This window comes from Scyliorhinus torazame, chromosome 1 (assembly GCF_047496885.1).
Source record: "Scyliorhinus torazame isolate Kashiwa2021f chromosome 1, sScyTor2.1, whole genome shotgun sequence".
In the NCBI taxonomy this organism is placed as follows: domain Eukaryota; kingdom Metazoa; phylum Chordata; class Chondrichthyes; order Carcharhiniformes; family Scyliorhinidae; genus Scyliorhinus; species Scyliorhinus torazame.
Genome location: NC_092707.1, coordinates 274,203,599 through 274,220,794, shown reverse-complemented (window position 1 = coordinate 274,220,794; position 17,196 = coordinate 274,203,599). Strand labels below are relative to the sequence as shown.

Genomic DNA, 17,196 nt, shown 5'->3' with positions numbered 1-17,196 from the left:
CACAGCGGCAGAGACCCGGGTTCGATTTCCCCACTTGGGTCACTGTATGTGTGGAATTTCCACGTTCTCCCTGTGTCTGCGTGGGCTTCCTCCGGGTGCTCCGGGTTCCTCCCACAAGTCCCGAAAGACGTGCTGTTAGGTAATTTAGACACTGAATTCTCCCTCTGTGTACCCGAACAGCTGCCGGAATGTGGCGACTGGGGGCTTTTCACAGTAACTTCATTGCAGTGTTAATGTGAGCCTGCTTGTGACAATAAAAATTATTATTGAGTCCCAATCGGGCTCAGCACCGGGCTGACCGACTCGTGGCACCCGGTGAGGGCATGATCCAGATAATGATACTTAAATGAGCCATTGGGCTAATTTAATTATCTGGATACTGTATTCACCCAGTGCCTGGGAGTCAATGGCTGCGCCTGAGAGACCTCGACAGGACGACCAGGCGTGATGGCCCTCGGAGGATCTCACATGCCATTAGAGCCCCTGGGTGGTCATAGACAGGGCAGGGCAGAGCAGTACCTTGGCATTGCCAGGGTGCCAGGCTGGTGATACCAAGGTGCCTGGGTGCCAAGTTGGTACTGCCAAGAGTCAGGGCCTGGGGGGGGCATGTCCATGAAAGGGGGGGGGGAATGAAGGGGTTAGATGGGGCTGAGGATATGTTGGAGGGGTGAGAGGGGGTCCTGAAAGGGTGGAGTGTCGAGATCGGGGGTGCCTTTCAAAATGTTCCTGCTGCTTCACAGTACAGGAAAACCTCGTAAGTGTTCCCTCGACGACGAGAAACTCCGAGGCCTAAAACCCCCCAGCTCAGTGCCGTTGAATAGCGGTGTCAATCTCGGCTCTGCAGCTGCCGGGAAACACCCTGCTAAAGGTGCATTGGGTGAATCCAGCCCTTTTAAAAATAAAGTTACAGTCCCTCACCAGGGCTGTCACCAGTCTTTAATTCATTTATTTTACTGACCATTTGTTTTAATCAGAAGGGGACACCATTTTGATTTGATTTCATAAGTTTTTTTTGACGCTTTATTTGAGGTACAGCGCCCCACTCGAGGCCATCACCCCACCCCAACTCCACTCCACCCTTTATTTATTTTACTGATGATTTATATTTGTTCTTCAAAGTGCATATACATAGGGGACAGCTGGGATGTTGGGCTGTGTTGCGGGGGGGGGGGGGGGGGCAGAGAGGGGGTGCGCGGGAGAGCCGAGGGCCAATAAAGATAAACAGTGTGTCTTGGTTTCACCTTTGACAACCAGCTTGGATCCTATTAAGGCCAAGGGTTAAATTACAAAGATAAATTACACCAACAGGATAGTATTCCCTAGAATTCAAAGAATGACCTTGTTTAAGTTCCAAGACATTAAGGGAAGCAGATAGGGTAGACAGAGAGGAAACTACTTCCACTGGTTGGTGATTACAGGACTGTGGGGACAATAAAAATAAGGGCTAGACCGTTCAGTAGTGAAACTCTCACAAAGGGAGTTAGCAGTTGGAAACGCTCTACCTCAATTGTTCATTTTCGATCTGAGATTGGTAGATTCCTGCTGAACAAAGGTATAAAAGGCTATGCAGCAAATATAGAGTTGGGTCGCAGATGGACCATGATATAACTGTATGGTGGAGCATCTCTGAGAGGCGAAGTGGCCTCCTCCAGTTCAGAAAGATGTTGAGAGTACACACATACCTTGGCATGTTTCTTCTTCAGCGCAATCAGATCTTTTTGCTGCTTCTTCAACAATTTCAGGTAGGCCTAGAATATCAGATAACAAAATGATTTTGATTGTTTGCAACTCAGAACATACTATAATTGCAATGGGAGTTCAGGATATGCACTGCTTTCCTTTGAAGAGGTTATATCAATTATCCCATTGCTTTGTTGTAGCACGGCCTGCTTTTGTACCTTTCCCTTTATATATGACAGTCATTATTTCCATTTTGCTCATTATCAACAAAAAAATGGCAAGTGCAATGTACTTTGCATGCATACTTGTATCAGAAAATGCTTGTAAGATTTTTGATTTTATTAACCCTCTACAGTGTTGATGGGTGAACTTTCTGACCCCCCTTGGCTGATAGCTTTGATTTGCTTTTAATGCACATTGCCACATTACAATAATATTGTTACAGGAATATAACGGATTAAATGTCAGGAACAACTTCGTTACTGTAATACTGACCCAAAACTACTAAATTAAACACACAACAGTACGTTTTCACATGTCCCAGATCTTGCAGGGATTTCCGATGGCGAACTATCAGCTTCTGCAATCATTGGCCCTCTAAAGCTAATCGCAACTTCTGGATTTAGCATAGTGCAGAATTACTGACGTTGTGGGATTTCTCTTGGTGGGGGGGTGGGTGGAAATGATGTTGAGGTAGAAGATCGGCCTTGATCTAATTGTACCGGGTCAGGCCTGAGGGGCTGAATTGGTAATGGATGATTTTCTAGTTCACGGAACAGGCAAACAATTTTCTTCCAGATCCTTATAACATCATTCCTGAGACGGGTTAAGGTGGCATTATTTTGAATCAACTTAACGAAAGACACCATTGAATAAAATGCGATTTGACAACTGCTGAGAAGTGTTACACGAGTATGAGATAAAGGATAGTGGAGATCAGTAAGTGAATTACAAACATACATATTAATAGGACTTGGTCAAGATATGAGAAGAGGAGATAGATTTAGGTTCTGGACAAATTCAGACATGCAAATGCTCCTAATATACAACAATGACTGCACTTCAAAACTGGATATAAAGCACCCTGAGTTTATGCAAGCTGTTTCTTTATAATAGGGGATCTCTCCAGACTCTGGATATTTCAGCAGGATTTATGGTTCCCATCAGAGGATATAGAAATTTCCACCACAAACAAAAGGCCACAGATCTTTGGCAAATGGCTCTCGCCCCAAAACGTTAACCCATTTGTTCTCACCTCAAATGTTGACATTTTCCAAGCAGCTTCTTTAAACAGCTTATGTGCAGTAACCCTGCTACAACTTCACTTAATGGTATGCATGATACCTTAAAACGGCTTCTGGATAGCGACAGTTAATAACACACTTTGATGTAGAGCTTTTCTGATAATTTTAGAAATTGGGAGTCAGCAAGTGATGATAAAAAGGGACCAAAGACCCTCGATGGTTCCGCTAGTTCGTTCAGCAAATGACTGCGACCTATAGAGCGGAAATTTCCCGACACGTCAGGGCCGTTTCGGAGTCCAGTACTGGAAAGTGGCTAATTAACAGGCTGCCTCCGTGTTTGCATGCAATTAAAGAGGATAAGCGGGTGCCTGAAGTGTGAGTGCCAATGGGAGGGGCCTATTACAGCAGTTGTAGGCAGCAGCCCCACTGGCAGAGGTGGAGCGTGCTGAGGCTGTTGGGGAGTGGGAGGGCCGCGAAGTCTGATTTCTCTATAAAAATATGGAAGGCTCGCAGCTCGAAGGGTCATTATTTTGGAGGCGAAACCCATCCACAGGAAGAGGTTATGGCCAAGGTTGCAGCCCTCACATTTTTGTCAGCCCTTCATGATGTCAGTGGTATGGGCAGCCTCCAGCTTACCGCCAAGAGGCCACCGGCCTGACTCAGTATGGGACCATCTGACACTGGGAAGACCCTGACGGTGTCCTCAACCTGCCAATCAGTTAATTGACTACCCATTGGTGTCAGGAGGGTATTTTCTTTTTTATATTTAAAGGTACCCATTTTTTTCTTTCCAATTAAGGGGCAATTTAGCGTGGGTTCAGAGTGTGATTCATACTACCTGACAACCATTGCTGAAGTGCCCACTTGATGATATGGAGAGCAAGACGAAGCGTTGTCCATGGTGGCCAGAGTCAACCAGAACCCACTTTCAAGACTCACACATGAGTAATGGCCACTTGATCAAGTTAATGGATACCTTCTGCCAATGCAATGATTACTCAGCAAAGCAAAGAGGACGCAAACAGACTGAATCAAACAGAAAGGTGACCTGAAGGTACAGAGGTCTGCAGAATAATTTGATATATTATATATGGGTCACCATTCATCGGAAACTGAACTGGATCAGCCACATAAGGATGGGGATTTTGCAGTAGCTCTTCTTCTGAATCCCCAAAATCTCTTCACCATCTACCACGCACAAGACAGCTTGTGATGAAATACACTCCATTTGTTTGGAAGAGTGAAGATCCCGAACAACACTCAAGAAACGCGACATTATTCAGGACAAAGCATTCTGCATGACTTGCACCTGATTCCCCAGCTTAAGCATTCACCCCCTCCTCCACCAGTGCACAGTGGCAGCAGCGTGTACACATCTACAAGATGCACTGCAGCAATTTCTTCAACAGTACCGTCCGAGGCCCCAAACTCTACTGCCGGCGAATATGCCCCTCCAAGTTGCATATGCCATGCTGACTTGGAAATATATCGCTGCTGTTCTTTCGTTGCGACTGGGTCAAAGTGCCTTCCAAACAGAACCATGAGCGTTCCTATACCACACAGATTGCAGTGGTTTCAAGAAGGCAGCTCATGGGCTGCACGGTGGCACAGTGGGTTAGCCCTGTTGCCTCACGGCGCCAAGGTCACAGGTTCGATCCCGGCTCTGGGTCACTGTCCGTGTGGAGTTTGCACGTTCTCCCCGTGTTTACGTGGGTTTCGCCCCCACAACCCAAAAGATGTGCAGGGTAGGTGGATTGGCCACGCTAAATTGCCCCTTAATTGAAAAAATGAATTGGGTACTCTACAATTTCTAAAAAAAAGAAGGCAGCTCATTAGGAATGGGTAACCATGTCAATCTTGCCAGCAACATCCAGATCTCAAGAATGAACAATGATTGCATTTTCCAAAATGTAATTTCAAAATTACCTTCATTTGCTTCAAGTCCTCAATATTCACTTGAGGTACTAGCGTTGAATCTGTAAAAAAAAACCAAAGTTTCAGCAATGATTATTCAGCGCAATTGAAACTCTATCTAATTATTTTAAATACATCAACAGTTCAACCAAATGATACCATAAGGATAGACAAGACACATGTGATTCTATGACATTCATGATGAAAAAGGAAACAACTCTTAACAGATTAAGTTGGGAATCATGGCAACCAATTTGCGAGCAGCCGGATCCCAAAAACAGTAACGAAATAACGACCTGATATTTTTTTAAAGCCAAATTATAGGTTTAAAATTCAACAACTCATCACAACTTATTATGAATCTGGATGTGGGGAACATTTGAGTTTTCGTCATCACTAAAGAGAAAGACTTGCATTTATATAGTGCCTTTCACAAGAACAGGATGTCCCAAAGCCTTTTATAGCAAATTAATTAATTGTGGAAATGTAGGAAAGTATGAAGTTGTATAATTACATTGAATACGATGAAGGATAAAGTAACAAAGAATTTGAGGACTTAATAAAATGCATTTGAGTTTTGTAAATGTGGATCGTGGCTGTGGAACCACAAAGCAATGATACCACAGTGCTAATGTTACTGGAGCATTGAACCAGAGGCCCAGACCAATGGAGAAATGATTCAAATCCCCCCACCGCAGCTTGGGCAATTTGAATTTAGTGTTTTGATATCTGTGCAATAAAATGTTAGTCTTGTTAATAACAATCACAAAACCAACAGATTTTAATTTAAAAACCACCTGGTTCACTAATGTCCTTGAGGGAAGGAAATCTGCCATCCTTATCTGGTCTGGCCTACATGTGACTTCAGACCCACTGAAATGTGGTGGACTCTTGCCCTCTAAAACGGCCCAGCAAACCTCTCATTGCAAGGGCCTTAGGGATGGGCAATAATTGCAGGCCTTACCAGCGATACCCACTTCCCACAGACCAAATAAAGGAAATAAATGTGTTTATCAGGAATATGGAAAACAAACATTTTAATAAGATTTAAGAATTATAATTACAGAATTGTTGTGGCTCAGAAGGAGGCGATTTTGCCCATCATGTCTGCACAATCTAAAGGCACAGCCAAAATGGCTGAAGAAGCAGATCAAAAAGAACATAAAGGTTAAGATTTTTAAAAAGTTGTGTAAGCAAATATAAAGTTGAGAGTTTCGGGAGTTGAACAAAGGCCAATTGAAGACAGATCTGCAGGGCCAGAGGGCAAAAGGTGAAAATATGCAGCAGCTAAAATTTGTTTGAATTTATTTTGTTATGATAAAGCACGACAAGGAAAGAACATGATGGGAACAAAGATTAAGTCCTTAAAACAGGCAGCACGATGGCGCAGTGGTTAGCACTGCTGCCTCACGGCGCCAAAGAGCCGGGTTCGATCCCGGCCCCTTGGTCACTGTCCTGTGTGGAGTTTGGACATTCTCCCAGTGTCTGCGTGAGTCTCACGCCCGCAACTCAAAGATGTGCAGGGCAAGTGGATTGGCCACGCTAAATTGCCCCTTCATTGGAAAAAAAAATTGGGTAGTCAAAATTTCTTTTTAAAAGCCCTTAATATGCAGAGAAACGCAAGTAATGAAGGTTTAGCAGGTTATTTAGTGGGCCTGGGTCGGATGCTCTTTCAGAGGGTCGGTGCAGACTCGATGGGACGAATTGCCTCCTTCTGCACTGCAGGAATTCTATAAAATAGACTTCCTGAGGCAGAGCTTTGACATCCAGGAATGTGTATCGAAAACTGAAGTGTCCATTTAATAGATACTAATGGAAGGAAAGTTCTGGGCCCAAGTTCCCCATATGTACTCTTGGTAAGCAGGGGTACAAAATCAAAAATGTTAACAACACCGAATCTGCTAGTTTACCACACAAACCCCGAGTTGTTCACTAGCACTGCCAACTTTGTATGGTTTGTGGAAGGAACATCTTTGATAGGTCAAATTGCTCATTCACTTGTACATTATACAATAAGGGTAAGCATAGAGCGATATGTGTATGTGCTTTTTATCTTTTGTGGGATGTGAGCATATGCCCATCCCTATTTGCCCACTGAGTGACTTGTTAGCTTGTTTCAGAGGGCAGTTAACGGTCAACCATGTTGTTGTCAATCGAGAGTCTCATTTAGGTCAAACCAGGGAAAGACAGCAGGTGTCCTTCCGAAAGGACACAGTGAACTCACTGAGTTTTTACGAGAACTGATCATAGTTTCATGGTTATCCTCACTGAGACTTGCTTTCAATTCCAGATTTAAGTAATTGAATTTAAATTGGTGGGATTTGAACCCGGGCCTCAGGGCATTAGCCTGGGTTTCTAGATTACTAGTCTGGTGACATTACCACTGTGCCACAGTCTCTGCTGTTGCACCAAGTAATGCCGTCCAGTACAATCATTATTTGACAGGACCTAAATATTGGTGACATATGCTTTCTGTTGACCGCAATGGAATTGTGGACACCCTCATGGGGCCCGTGAATCGCAATAATGGACACTGTTGCATTGGGTCTTTGTTGTTTTTAAAATTATAATCTACTATAATTATAAATGTTGGGTATGTCACAGTTAATTGCTTCCAGGGAACCATGAATAAGCAGTTTGAAGTTCCATGCTGGCCTCCTTGCACCACACTGTGATCATCATAAATAGAGATTACAGTCAGCCAGTTAAATTTATAATCATCAATATATGAACGGGAAACAATAGTGTTGCCTAAATGTGCATATAAGTTCATAAATATAATACATTTGTAACAATTTCCATTGTTAACTTTCCACTGTGATCAAATATTACTGTATGATCTCGTACTCATCATTATTGTATTTAAGGAATTTTGAGATCTTTCGACGATGAGAAAACAATTCGGACAGCTTGCACGGTGACTTTGTCTAAGCACGAGTAACACAGGTTTCCATTTATCAGGGGCGCGATTCTCCAAGCTCCTCGCCGGGCCAGAGAATCGCCTCGACCGCGCCACCTGCCCCGACGCCCGATTCTCCGAGGTGCGGAGAATCGGCGCCATTTGCGCCGGCGCGTTTGGCACGGAGCTGGCCGCTGGAATCGGCGGGGCCGCCGTTTCTCCAGCCCGGATGGGCCGAGCGGCCGCGTGGATATGACAGAGTCCCGCCGGTGCCATTCACCCCTGGTCGCTGCCGGGGGGAAAACTGTGCAAACAGTCGTGGAGCGGCCTGTAGGGTGGGGAAAAGCGCTCCTTCACCCGGGGAGACTCGCCCCCCAGATACCCCATAAATTATGGTAGATTCAATAGAAGCCCCTAAATATGCAACCTCCTGGAACAAAATGTTTTTTTAAAATACAGTTCAGATCTTAGCTCGTTAGATAATGAATGGAAAATCAGAATATTTAAAATTTGGCAAATGGTTATTACTGCAGTTAATTGTTTTCTCCCTAATTATTGGCAGTCAATAAAAACTCAATGTGGAGCTGTTCCCAGACCAAGATGCCAAAGCGAATTGTTTTATTTAAATTTATTCTTTCAGAGGACTTCTGGTGGCGGCAATGAGTGAGTGAGCCTCACATTCGGGGGCTCTCACTCCGGCGGGATTTGAGGACCTGGTTCCCCGGTTTTGCGGGGCTGTGGAGCGCTGAAAGGACGGCCACAGGGGGCTAAGGAGTGAGCAGAGCTGCATGGAACTGCGGGAGAGCAGAAAGCAGCGCAAACGGGAGAGGAAGGGACAAAGGCAAGGTGCAGGGGAAGCTGACCGGGGAGCAAAGATGGCAGACCTGCGGACCAGGCGATCCAGCAGGCGCTGGAAAACATGCTGCAGGTGATAAATGGCAATTTTGAGTCGTTGAAGCGGGATAACTTGGACTCACTTCAGAAGGCAGTGGATCAGCTGAACCAGAGACTGGATACCCAGGACGAAAAAGTTAAGGAGCTGGGGGAAGCGGTGGAGGAGCAGGCGGACGCGCAGATGATTGCTGCGCTAGAAGTCGACGGGTTGAAGGAGAGACAGAGAAGACTGCTGGACAGAGTAGAGGAGCTGGAAAATAGAGCCCGTAGACAAAATCTGAGGATCATCGGCCTCCCGGATGGGACGGAGGGAGCTGATTTCACAGCGTTCGTGGCAGACCTGTTGTGCCGCCCAACCAGGCTGATCACCTGGAATGTCAGGGGACTAAATGGGCCAGTTAAAAGTCCACGTGTGTTCGCGGATTTGCAGGCTCTGAAGGCGGATGTAATTATGTTGCAGGAGACACATCTGAAAGTGTCTGACCAGACTAGGCTAAGGAAGGGTTGGATCAGGACTCGGACTTGGATTCTAAATCCCGGGGGGTAGCAATTATGATCAATAAGCGGGTTCAATTTGAGGCGGAGGGTGTAGTCGCAGACGACGGGGGCAGATTCCTTATGGTAAGGGGCAAGCTGGAGGGGAGAAGAGTGGTGCTGGTGAACATATATGCGCCAAACTGGGACAACATTGGCTTTATCAAAAGAGTGCTGGGGAAGATCCCGGATCTAGACTCATGCAAGTTGATAACGAGGGGGGGGGGGGCTTTAATACGGTCCTTGACCCGGGGCTGGACTGGTCATGTCCCAGAACGGGTAGGCTCCCAGCAATGGCAAGGGAGCTGAAAGGGTTAATGGAGCAAATTGGGGCTGTGGACCCATGGAGAGCCAGACAGCCGACAGGAAGGGGCTACTCGTTTTATTCGCATGTTCATAAAATATATTCTAGGATTGATTTTCTATCTTGAGCAGGGACTGTGTGGGGGTGGTAAAGAATACGGAATACTCGGCAATCACTATCTCGGACCATGCCCCGCACTGGGTGGACCTGCAGGTCGGGGGGGGGGGGGAATTACCAACGCCCGCAATGGAGATAAGACGTAGGATTGCTGTCGGAGGAGGGGATATGTGAGAGACTGCGGACGTGTATGCAGAATTACTTGCAGGTGAACGATACGGGGGAGGTTTCAGCAGCGACCCTGTGGGAGGCGCTGAAGGCAGTAGTGAGGGGGGAGCTGATCTCAATTCGGGCTCACAGTGTCAGGGCGGACAGAGCAGAAATGGACAGATTGGTTAGGGAAATTCACCGGATAGACGAGGAGCAGGCGAGGTCCCCGGGGGAGGACCTACTCAGGGAGAGACGGAGATTGCAGGCGGAACTGGGGTGCTATCCACGAGTAGATGGAACAACTTAGGAAGGCGAGGGGAGTGGTGTATGAGCATGGGGAGAAGGCCAGCAGATTGCTAGCGCAGCAACTCAGGAAGAGGGAGGCGGCCAGGGAAATAAGTAGAGTGGTTGATGGGGAGGGGAGCAGAGTGGAGGACCCGGCAGGACTGAATAAGGTATTTCGGGACTCCGACAGTAAGCTGTACACTTCAGAACCCCCGGAAGAGCCGGAGGAGATGAAAAGGTTCCTGGATGGACTAACCTTCCCAAAAGTAGGCAGGGGACTAGTGGACGGGTTGGGGGCCCCGATTAGAGCGGAGGAGGTACTGGGGGGGCTTAAGGCCATGCAGTCGGGGAAAGCCCCGGGACCGGATGGATACCCAGTAGAGTTTTACAAGAAGTTCTCGGAGATAGTGGGACCGGTCCTGACAAGGGTTTTTAATGAGGCAAGGGACAGAGGGACCTTGCCACCGCCGATGTCGCAGGCCACCATCTTGCTGATATTGAAGCGGGACAAGGACCCGGAATCCTGCGGGGCATACAGGCCAATCTCCCTGATCAATGTGGATGCCAAGCTCCTGGCGATTAGAATTGAGGACTGCATACCGGAGGTGATTGGGGACGATCAGACAGGGTTTGTGAAAGGCAGGCAGCTGACAGCTAACTTGAGAAGATTGCTTAATGTGATCATGATGCCACCGACGGGAAAGAAGGTCGAGGTAGTGGTGGCAATGGACGCTGAGAAGGCCTTCGACCGGGTGGAGTGGGGCTATTTGTGGGAGGCGCTTGGACGGTTTGGGTTCGGGGAGGGACCGGTTAATTGGGTCAGACTAGTGTACCAGGCCCCAAAAGCTAGCGTTAGGATGAACAGGATAATGTCAGATTATTTCAGACTACATCGCGGGACCAGACAGGGGTGCCCACTCTCCCCGTTGCTGTTCGCGCTGGCCATAGAACTGTTGGCGATGGCGGTGAGAGCTGCGAAGGGGTGAAAGGGAATGTCTGGGGGGGGGGGGGGGGGGGGTGGAACATAGGATCTCTCTCTATGCAGACGACCTGCTCCTGTACGTGTCGGACCCACTGGCCGGGATGGAAAATATACTGGAAACATTGAGGAAGTTCGGCCGGTTTTCAGGGTACAAATTAAGAGTGAGATGTTTGTGGTGCAGGCAAGGGGCCAGGAGAATAGACTGAAGGAGCTGCCATTTAGGCTGGTGCAGGAAAGTTTCCGGTACTTGGGGATACAGGTGGCACGAGACTGGGGCAGGTTGCATAAGTTAAATTTGACTAGGGTGGTGGAACAAATGAAGAGAGAGTTTCGGAGATGGGATGCACTCCCGCTGTCACTGGCAGGGAGGGTGCAGACTGTAAAGATGACAATCCTCCCTAGATTTCTGTTCATCTTCCAGTGCCTCCCGATCTTTATCCAATGGTCCTTCTTCAAAAGGACTGGCAAAATCATCATGAGCTTTGTCTGGGCGGGAAAATTCCCACGGGTGAAGAAGGCGATGCTTGAAAGGAGCCGCAGCGAGGGGGGACTGGCATTGCCGAGTCTGATCAACTACTATTGGGCGGCTAACATAGCCATGATAAGGAAGTGGATGGTGGGTACGGGGTCTATCTGGGAGCGGGTGGAGGCGGCTTCGTGCAGGGGCACCAGTTTGGCAGCCCTGGTCACGGCTCCCCTACCGCTGTAGCTGGCCAGGTACTCCACCAGCCCGGTAGTGGGGGCGGCCCTGCGGATATGGGGCCAGTGGAGGAGGCATGTAGGGGGGGTGGGTCTGTCTGGGCTCCAATATGTGATAACAATCGATTCGCCCCCGGGAACATGGATGGAGGGTTTCGAACATGGCGGCAGGCGGGGGTGGGGAGGGTGGGCGATATGTTCCTGGAGGGGAGCTTTGCGAGTTTGAGGGGCTTGGAGGAAAAATTTGGGCTGGTAAGGGGAAATGACTTTAGGTACTTACAGATGCGGGACTTTGTACGCAGCCAGGTCCTATCCTTCCCACGCCTCCCGCCAATAGGGATCCAGGACAGAATAACCTCTAGAGGAGAAGGAGGAGAGGGTAGAGTCTCGGATATCTACAAGGTGCTCATGAAGGGGGAAGAGTCCCAGACGGAGGAACTGAAACTCAAATGGGAGGAGGAGCTTGGCGGGGAGATGGAGGACGGGCTGTGGGCGGAAGCTCTGAGTAGGGCAAACTCAGCCGCAGCATGTGCCAGGCTCGGCCTGATTCAATTCAAGGTCGTTCACCGGGCCCACGTGACGGTAGCTCGGATGAGCAAATTCTTTGGGGTAGAGGACAAGTGCGCTAGATGCGCATGAGGACCAGCGAACCACATTCACATGTTTTGGGCATGTCCTAAGCTTAGGGGGTACTGGGAGGGATTTGCGGGGGTCATGTCCTGGGTGCTGAAAACAAGGGGTTTTCAGGGGTGGCAATATTCGGGGTTTCAGAAGACCCGGGAGTCCAGGGGGAGAAAGAGGCAGATGTTCTGGCCTTTGCTTCCCTGATAGCCCGACGGCGAATACTGCTGGCATGGAGGGACTCAAAACCCCCGAAGACCGATCTATGGCTTTCGGATAGGTCACATTTTCTGGGTATAGAAAAAGTTAAGTTCGCCTTGAGGGTATCTGTACTGGGGTTCGCCCGAAGGTGGCAACCATTCATCGACTTCTTCGCGGGAGTGTGAACAGATTAGAGTAGAGTAGGAGGGATAAATAGGCGGGTAGTGTCGAGGGGAGAGGAGCGGGCATGTGCAGTATGGTTTGATTGAAGTATTGGTTTTATATTGATGTTTGCACATTTCAGTTATCTGTAACTGTTTACAATGCCAAAAAATACCTCAATAAAATCGTTTGTTAAAATTTTTTAAAATTCTTTCACGGGTGTCGATGGCTAGGCCAGCATTTATTGCCCATCCCTAACTGCCCTTGAGAAGGTGGCAGTGAGATTGCGTTCTTGAACCACTGCAGACCATGGTGTAGGTACACCCACTGTGCTTTTAGAGAGAGAGTTCAGGATTTTCCACCCAGCGATAGCGAAGGAGCAGCATTAGATTTCCAAATCAGGATGGCGTGTGACTTGGAGGGGAACTTCCAGGTGGTGGTGTTCTTGTGCATCTGCTACCCTCGTCTTTCTAGGTGGCAGAGGTTGCAGGTTTGGAAGGTGCTGTCAAAGGAGCCTTGGTGAGTTCTTGCCATGCATCATGCAGACGATACACATGCCTGCTACTGTAGGTGGTGAATGGATTGAATATTTAATGTAGTGGAGAGGGTGCCAATTATGCGGGTTGCTTTGTCCTAGATGGTGTCAAGATTCTGGAGTGTTGGCCAAAACACAGCCCAATAGATACAAACTCAGTATGATTCAAACGTTCCAATTCAATAGCTTTCTTAAGACAATTTAAGACGACAGACACGGTTTAAAAATGAACCAACTTCTTTATTCTTACTTTTCTTCGCATCATTTCCAATTCCTTGGCCAGAAGTTGAGTTCTGCCTTAGTTCTGAGCTGCTCTGTGGCGTTACACTTGCTTTAATTGGGTTAGTTTTCCCTTTTTTATCATTTTTGGAGTTGTCATTTGGCACATCTGCTATATCGCTCTTAAAATTCAAAGCAAACAACATACAATGTATGAGAAAACAATCCACCAACAGACAGTCAGACAGGAAGAAATCGTGTCCAAACTGGTCACCTTAGAAACGGGGACAGTTCTACACAAATTGTAATTCTGCAGGAAACAAACAGATGCCAAGTAGAGCAGCTGTTAAGACTTCAAAGTTGTTCTGTTGCTGTGTATATATAAAACTAATCAGCGGAATTCTCCGTTAGCGGGATCCTCCGGTCCGCTGGCAGCGCACCCATGTCCGCGAGTTTCCTGGCGGCATGGAGTGGCCACAATGGGAAAATCCTGCTGCCGGCGGGGTCTTGCCGCACTGGAAAACGCAGCTGGCGGACCGTAGAATCCTGCCAGATATCTTTTAAGACCTTGTTTTAAAAAATCTGGATAATAATAATGACCTTTTATTGTCACAAGTATGAAGTTACTGTGAAAAGTCCATGGTCGCCACATTCGCCGTTTGTTCAGGTAAGCTGGTATGGGAATTGAACCTACGCTGCTGGCTTTGTCCTGCATCACAAACCAGCTGTCTAGCCCACTCAGCTACACCAGCCCTTTTGTGCAGGGCAAAGAGGATTGCGCATGTGCATTATCAGTAATGATTGCATTATGAAGTCCATATATCATAGATTATCATAGAATTTACAGTGCAGAAGGAGGCCATTCGGCCCATCGAGTCTGCACCGGCTCTTGGAAAGAGCACCCTACCCAAGGTCAACACCTCCACCCTATCCCCATAACCCAGTAACCCCACCCAACACTAAGGGCAATTTTGGACACTAAGGGCAATTTATCATGGCCAATCCACCTAACCTGCACGTCTTTGGACTGTGGGAGGAAACCGGAGCACCCGGAGGAAACCCACGCACACACGGGGAGGATGTGCAGACTCCGCACAGACAGTGACCCAAGCCGGAATCGAACTTGGGACCCTGGAGCTGTGAAGCAATTGTGCTATCCACAATGCTACCGTATATCTAAGGTGCCTGCCATCTATCCTTCATTACCTCAACACTCTGGTTTACTGACCACCACACTTCAATCTCTTCAGATTATCCTTGTTCTGTTACCTGTAACATGTGCCACTGTAAACATTCTGGCTAATCATTCTACCCTCATTGACATAAGTTAGTTCTCTGTCCTCCAATGGAATTATAGGAACATAGGACATAGGAGCAGGAGTAGGCCATTCAGCCTTTGAGCCAGATCCACCATTCGATAAGTGAGAAGTCTTGCAACACCAGGTTAAAATCCAACAGGTTTGTTTCAAATCACTATCTTTCGGAGCACAGCTCCTTCATCAGGTGAGTGATGGTGTTAGAAGACTTCTTACTATGCCCACCCCAGTCCAATGCCGGCATCTCCACATCATGGCTACCATTCGATAAGATCATGGCCGATCTGGTTGTGGTCTCAACTCCATCCCCCTGTCCGTCCTCAATACTCTTGACTCCCGTTTATCAAAAGTCTATCTAACCCAGCCTCCTCTGCTTTCTGGACTAGAGAATTACATATATTAATAACACTCAAGAGAGAAATAAGTTCTCCTCATTGCTGTCCTAAAAGGGAGACCTCTTATTCTTAAACCGTGACCTCCGATGTCTAGTCTCCCCGAGAAGTGGAAACATACCCTCCGGGTATTCGCCCGATCATATCCCCTGAGGATCCTATATGTTTCAATAAGATCATCCCTCATTCTTCTGAACTCCAATGTGTATAGGCCCAATCTGTTTAACATTTCTCCATGGGATAAGTCCCTCATCCCAGGAATGAGTCATGTGAACATCCAAGAACTGTTTCTAACACAAATTATGCCCTTTTTCAAATAACGAGTCCAACTGTGGTCTCACCAGTGCCCGGTAAAGCTGCAGCAAAACTTTCCTACTTTATATTCCATTCCTCTTGCAATCAACAGCAACATTCCATTTTGAAAGAGGTGCCTTCAAAACTGTCTGCTCTGGTAGGAGTTCTGTGGACTGTTTGCTGATGGCGGGATTCTCTGGTCCTGACAGCAGCGCACTCCCGCTGGAAATCCCTCTGACAGCGGCAGGAACAGAGAACTGCACGCCGCCTCCTGCTGCTGGGTAAGTTTGCGGGTGGGGAGCCGAATAATCCAGCCCCCTGGTGTCGAAGGGTTTAGAGTCCCATTCTTGGGACTCCTTCGCCAAACACTGCAACCTTCCTGCTTTCCTCTCGCCTCTTAACATAAACCTTTTCCTCATGATCAGGCTTTATTTCATACACTTCTGCACGGTTACCTCTGGTGTCACCCAAGAATCTACTCTTGGCATCTTCCCATTGTCCGTCTACCTTCTGCCTCTTGGCAACACCATCCAAAAGTACAAGGTTAGTTTTCTCATGTACGCTGACCTCACCACTATTACTTGCTGTTTATCCGATATCCAGCAGAGCAGAGATTCCCTCCAATTAAATATTGGGTAGGCTGAAAGCTTTTGTTTCAACCCACCCCTTACCAAACTCTGTTTCCTATTTACCAACACCACCCCTCTCTCTGGCAATGGTATTTGATCGAGTTGAGCTTCCAATCATATAATCGTGCCATCACTAAATCCGCCTGTTTCCACTTCCATGACATCACCGGCTTCGCCCATCTCAGCTCAACTGCTGCTGAAACCCTCGTTCATTCCTTTATAAACTGCAGATTTGACCATTTCTAATGTGCTCTTAGCTGGTCGCCCTATTCTAGCCTCTGTAAGCCTGAGGTTGTCCAAACCTCTGCTGCCCTCATCATACCTTGCACCAAGTGTAGTTCACCTATCACCCCTGTGTTTGATGACCTACATTGGTTCCTGGCCAAAAGCATGTCTTGAATTTAAAATTCACATCCATGTTTCCAAATCCTCTCATCCTTTCCCCTCTCTGTAACCTCCTCTAGCCCACGACCCTCCAAGATACCCATACTCTGCCCTGTTGGGCATCTAACATTGATGACTGTGCTTCAGCTGCCTCTGCCTTAAACTCTGGAATACCTTCCCTTAATCTCTCCACCACTCTCTTTCTTCTTCCACATTCCTTAAAACCTACCTCTTTGATCAAACATTTGGGGAGCTGGCCGAATATGTACTTGTTAACATATTTTCTTTTATAATGCTCCAACAAAGCATGTTGCGACATTTTATTACACCGAAGACGCTATACAGGTCATTGGGCGGGATTCTCTGGCCTCCCAGCCACGTGTTTCTTGGCGGTGGCATACTGTGGACTGGCGGCAAAATTCTCTGTTCCCGCCACTTTCAATGTGAATTCCCACTGAAGCCACCCCATGCCACCGGGAAACTCAAGGGTGCGGGGGGGGGGGGGGGGGGTGCGCACAGCCAGCAGGACCAGAGAATCCCGCCAGTGTGAACGGCCAAAGAATTCCAGCCATTATTTTAATACTGCCTGTTTTTGCCCAAGCTTTCAACACCCCTCATGATTGTTACATCACGGCTTGGTGACTGATTTTTTTTTTTCATGTATGATCCAACTTGATGGGACTCTGGGGCACTAAAGGTGCTTCAAATCATAAGTTGCTCATGCTTTATGGAAAGTGCACA

The 17,196-nt window shown here is 47.5% G+C and overlaps 1 protein-coding gene across 9 annotated transcripts in view; it reads right to left on the bottom strand.

Annotated features, from left to right (window-relative positions):
* The window catches only part of LOC140421442 (1-phosphatidylinositol 4,5-bisphosphate phosphodiesterase beta-4-like), a 677,584-nt gene that overhangs the window by 130,838 nt on the left and 529,550 nt on the right, over window positions 1–17,196 (bottom strand). For all 9 annotated transcript variants that reach the window (XM_072506170.1, XM_072506171.1, XM_072506164.1 and 6 more), the window contains 3 exons: window positions 13,472–13,622; window positions 4,851–4,900; window positions 1,683–1,748 (listed from right to left, as the gene is read on the bottom strand). In XM_072506170.1, coding sequence (XP_072362271.1) covers window positions 1,683–1,748; window positions 4,851–4,900; window positions 13,472–13,622 — 267 coding nt within the window. The remainder of the gene's footprint in view (window positions 1–1,682; window positions 1,749–4,850; window positions 4,901–13,471; window positions 13,623–17,196) is intronic.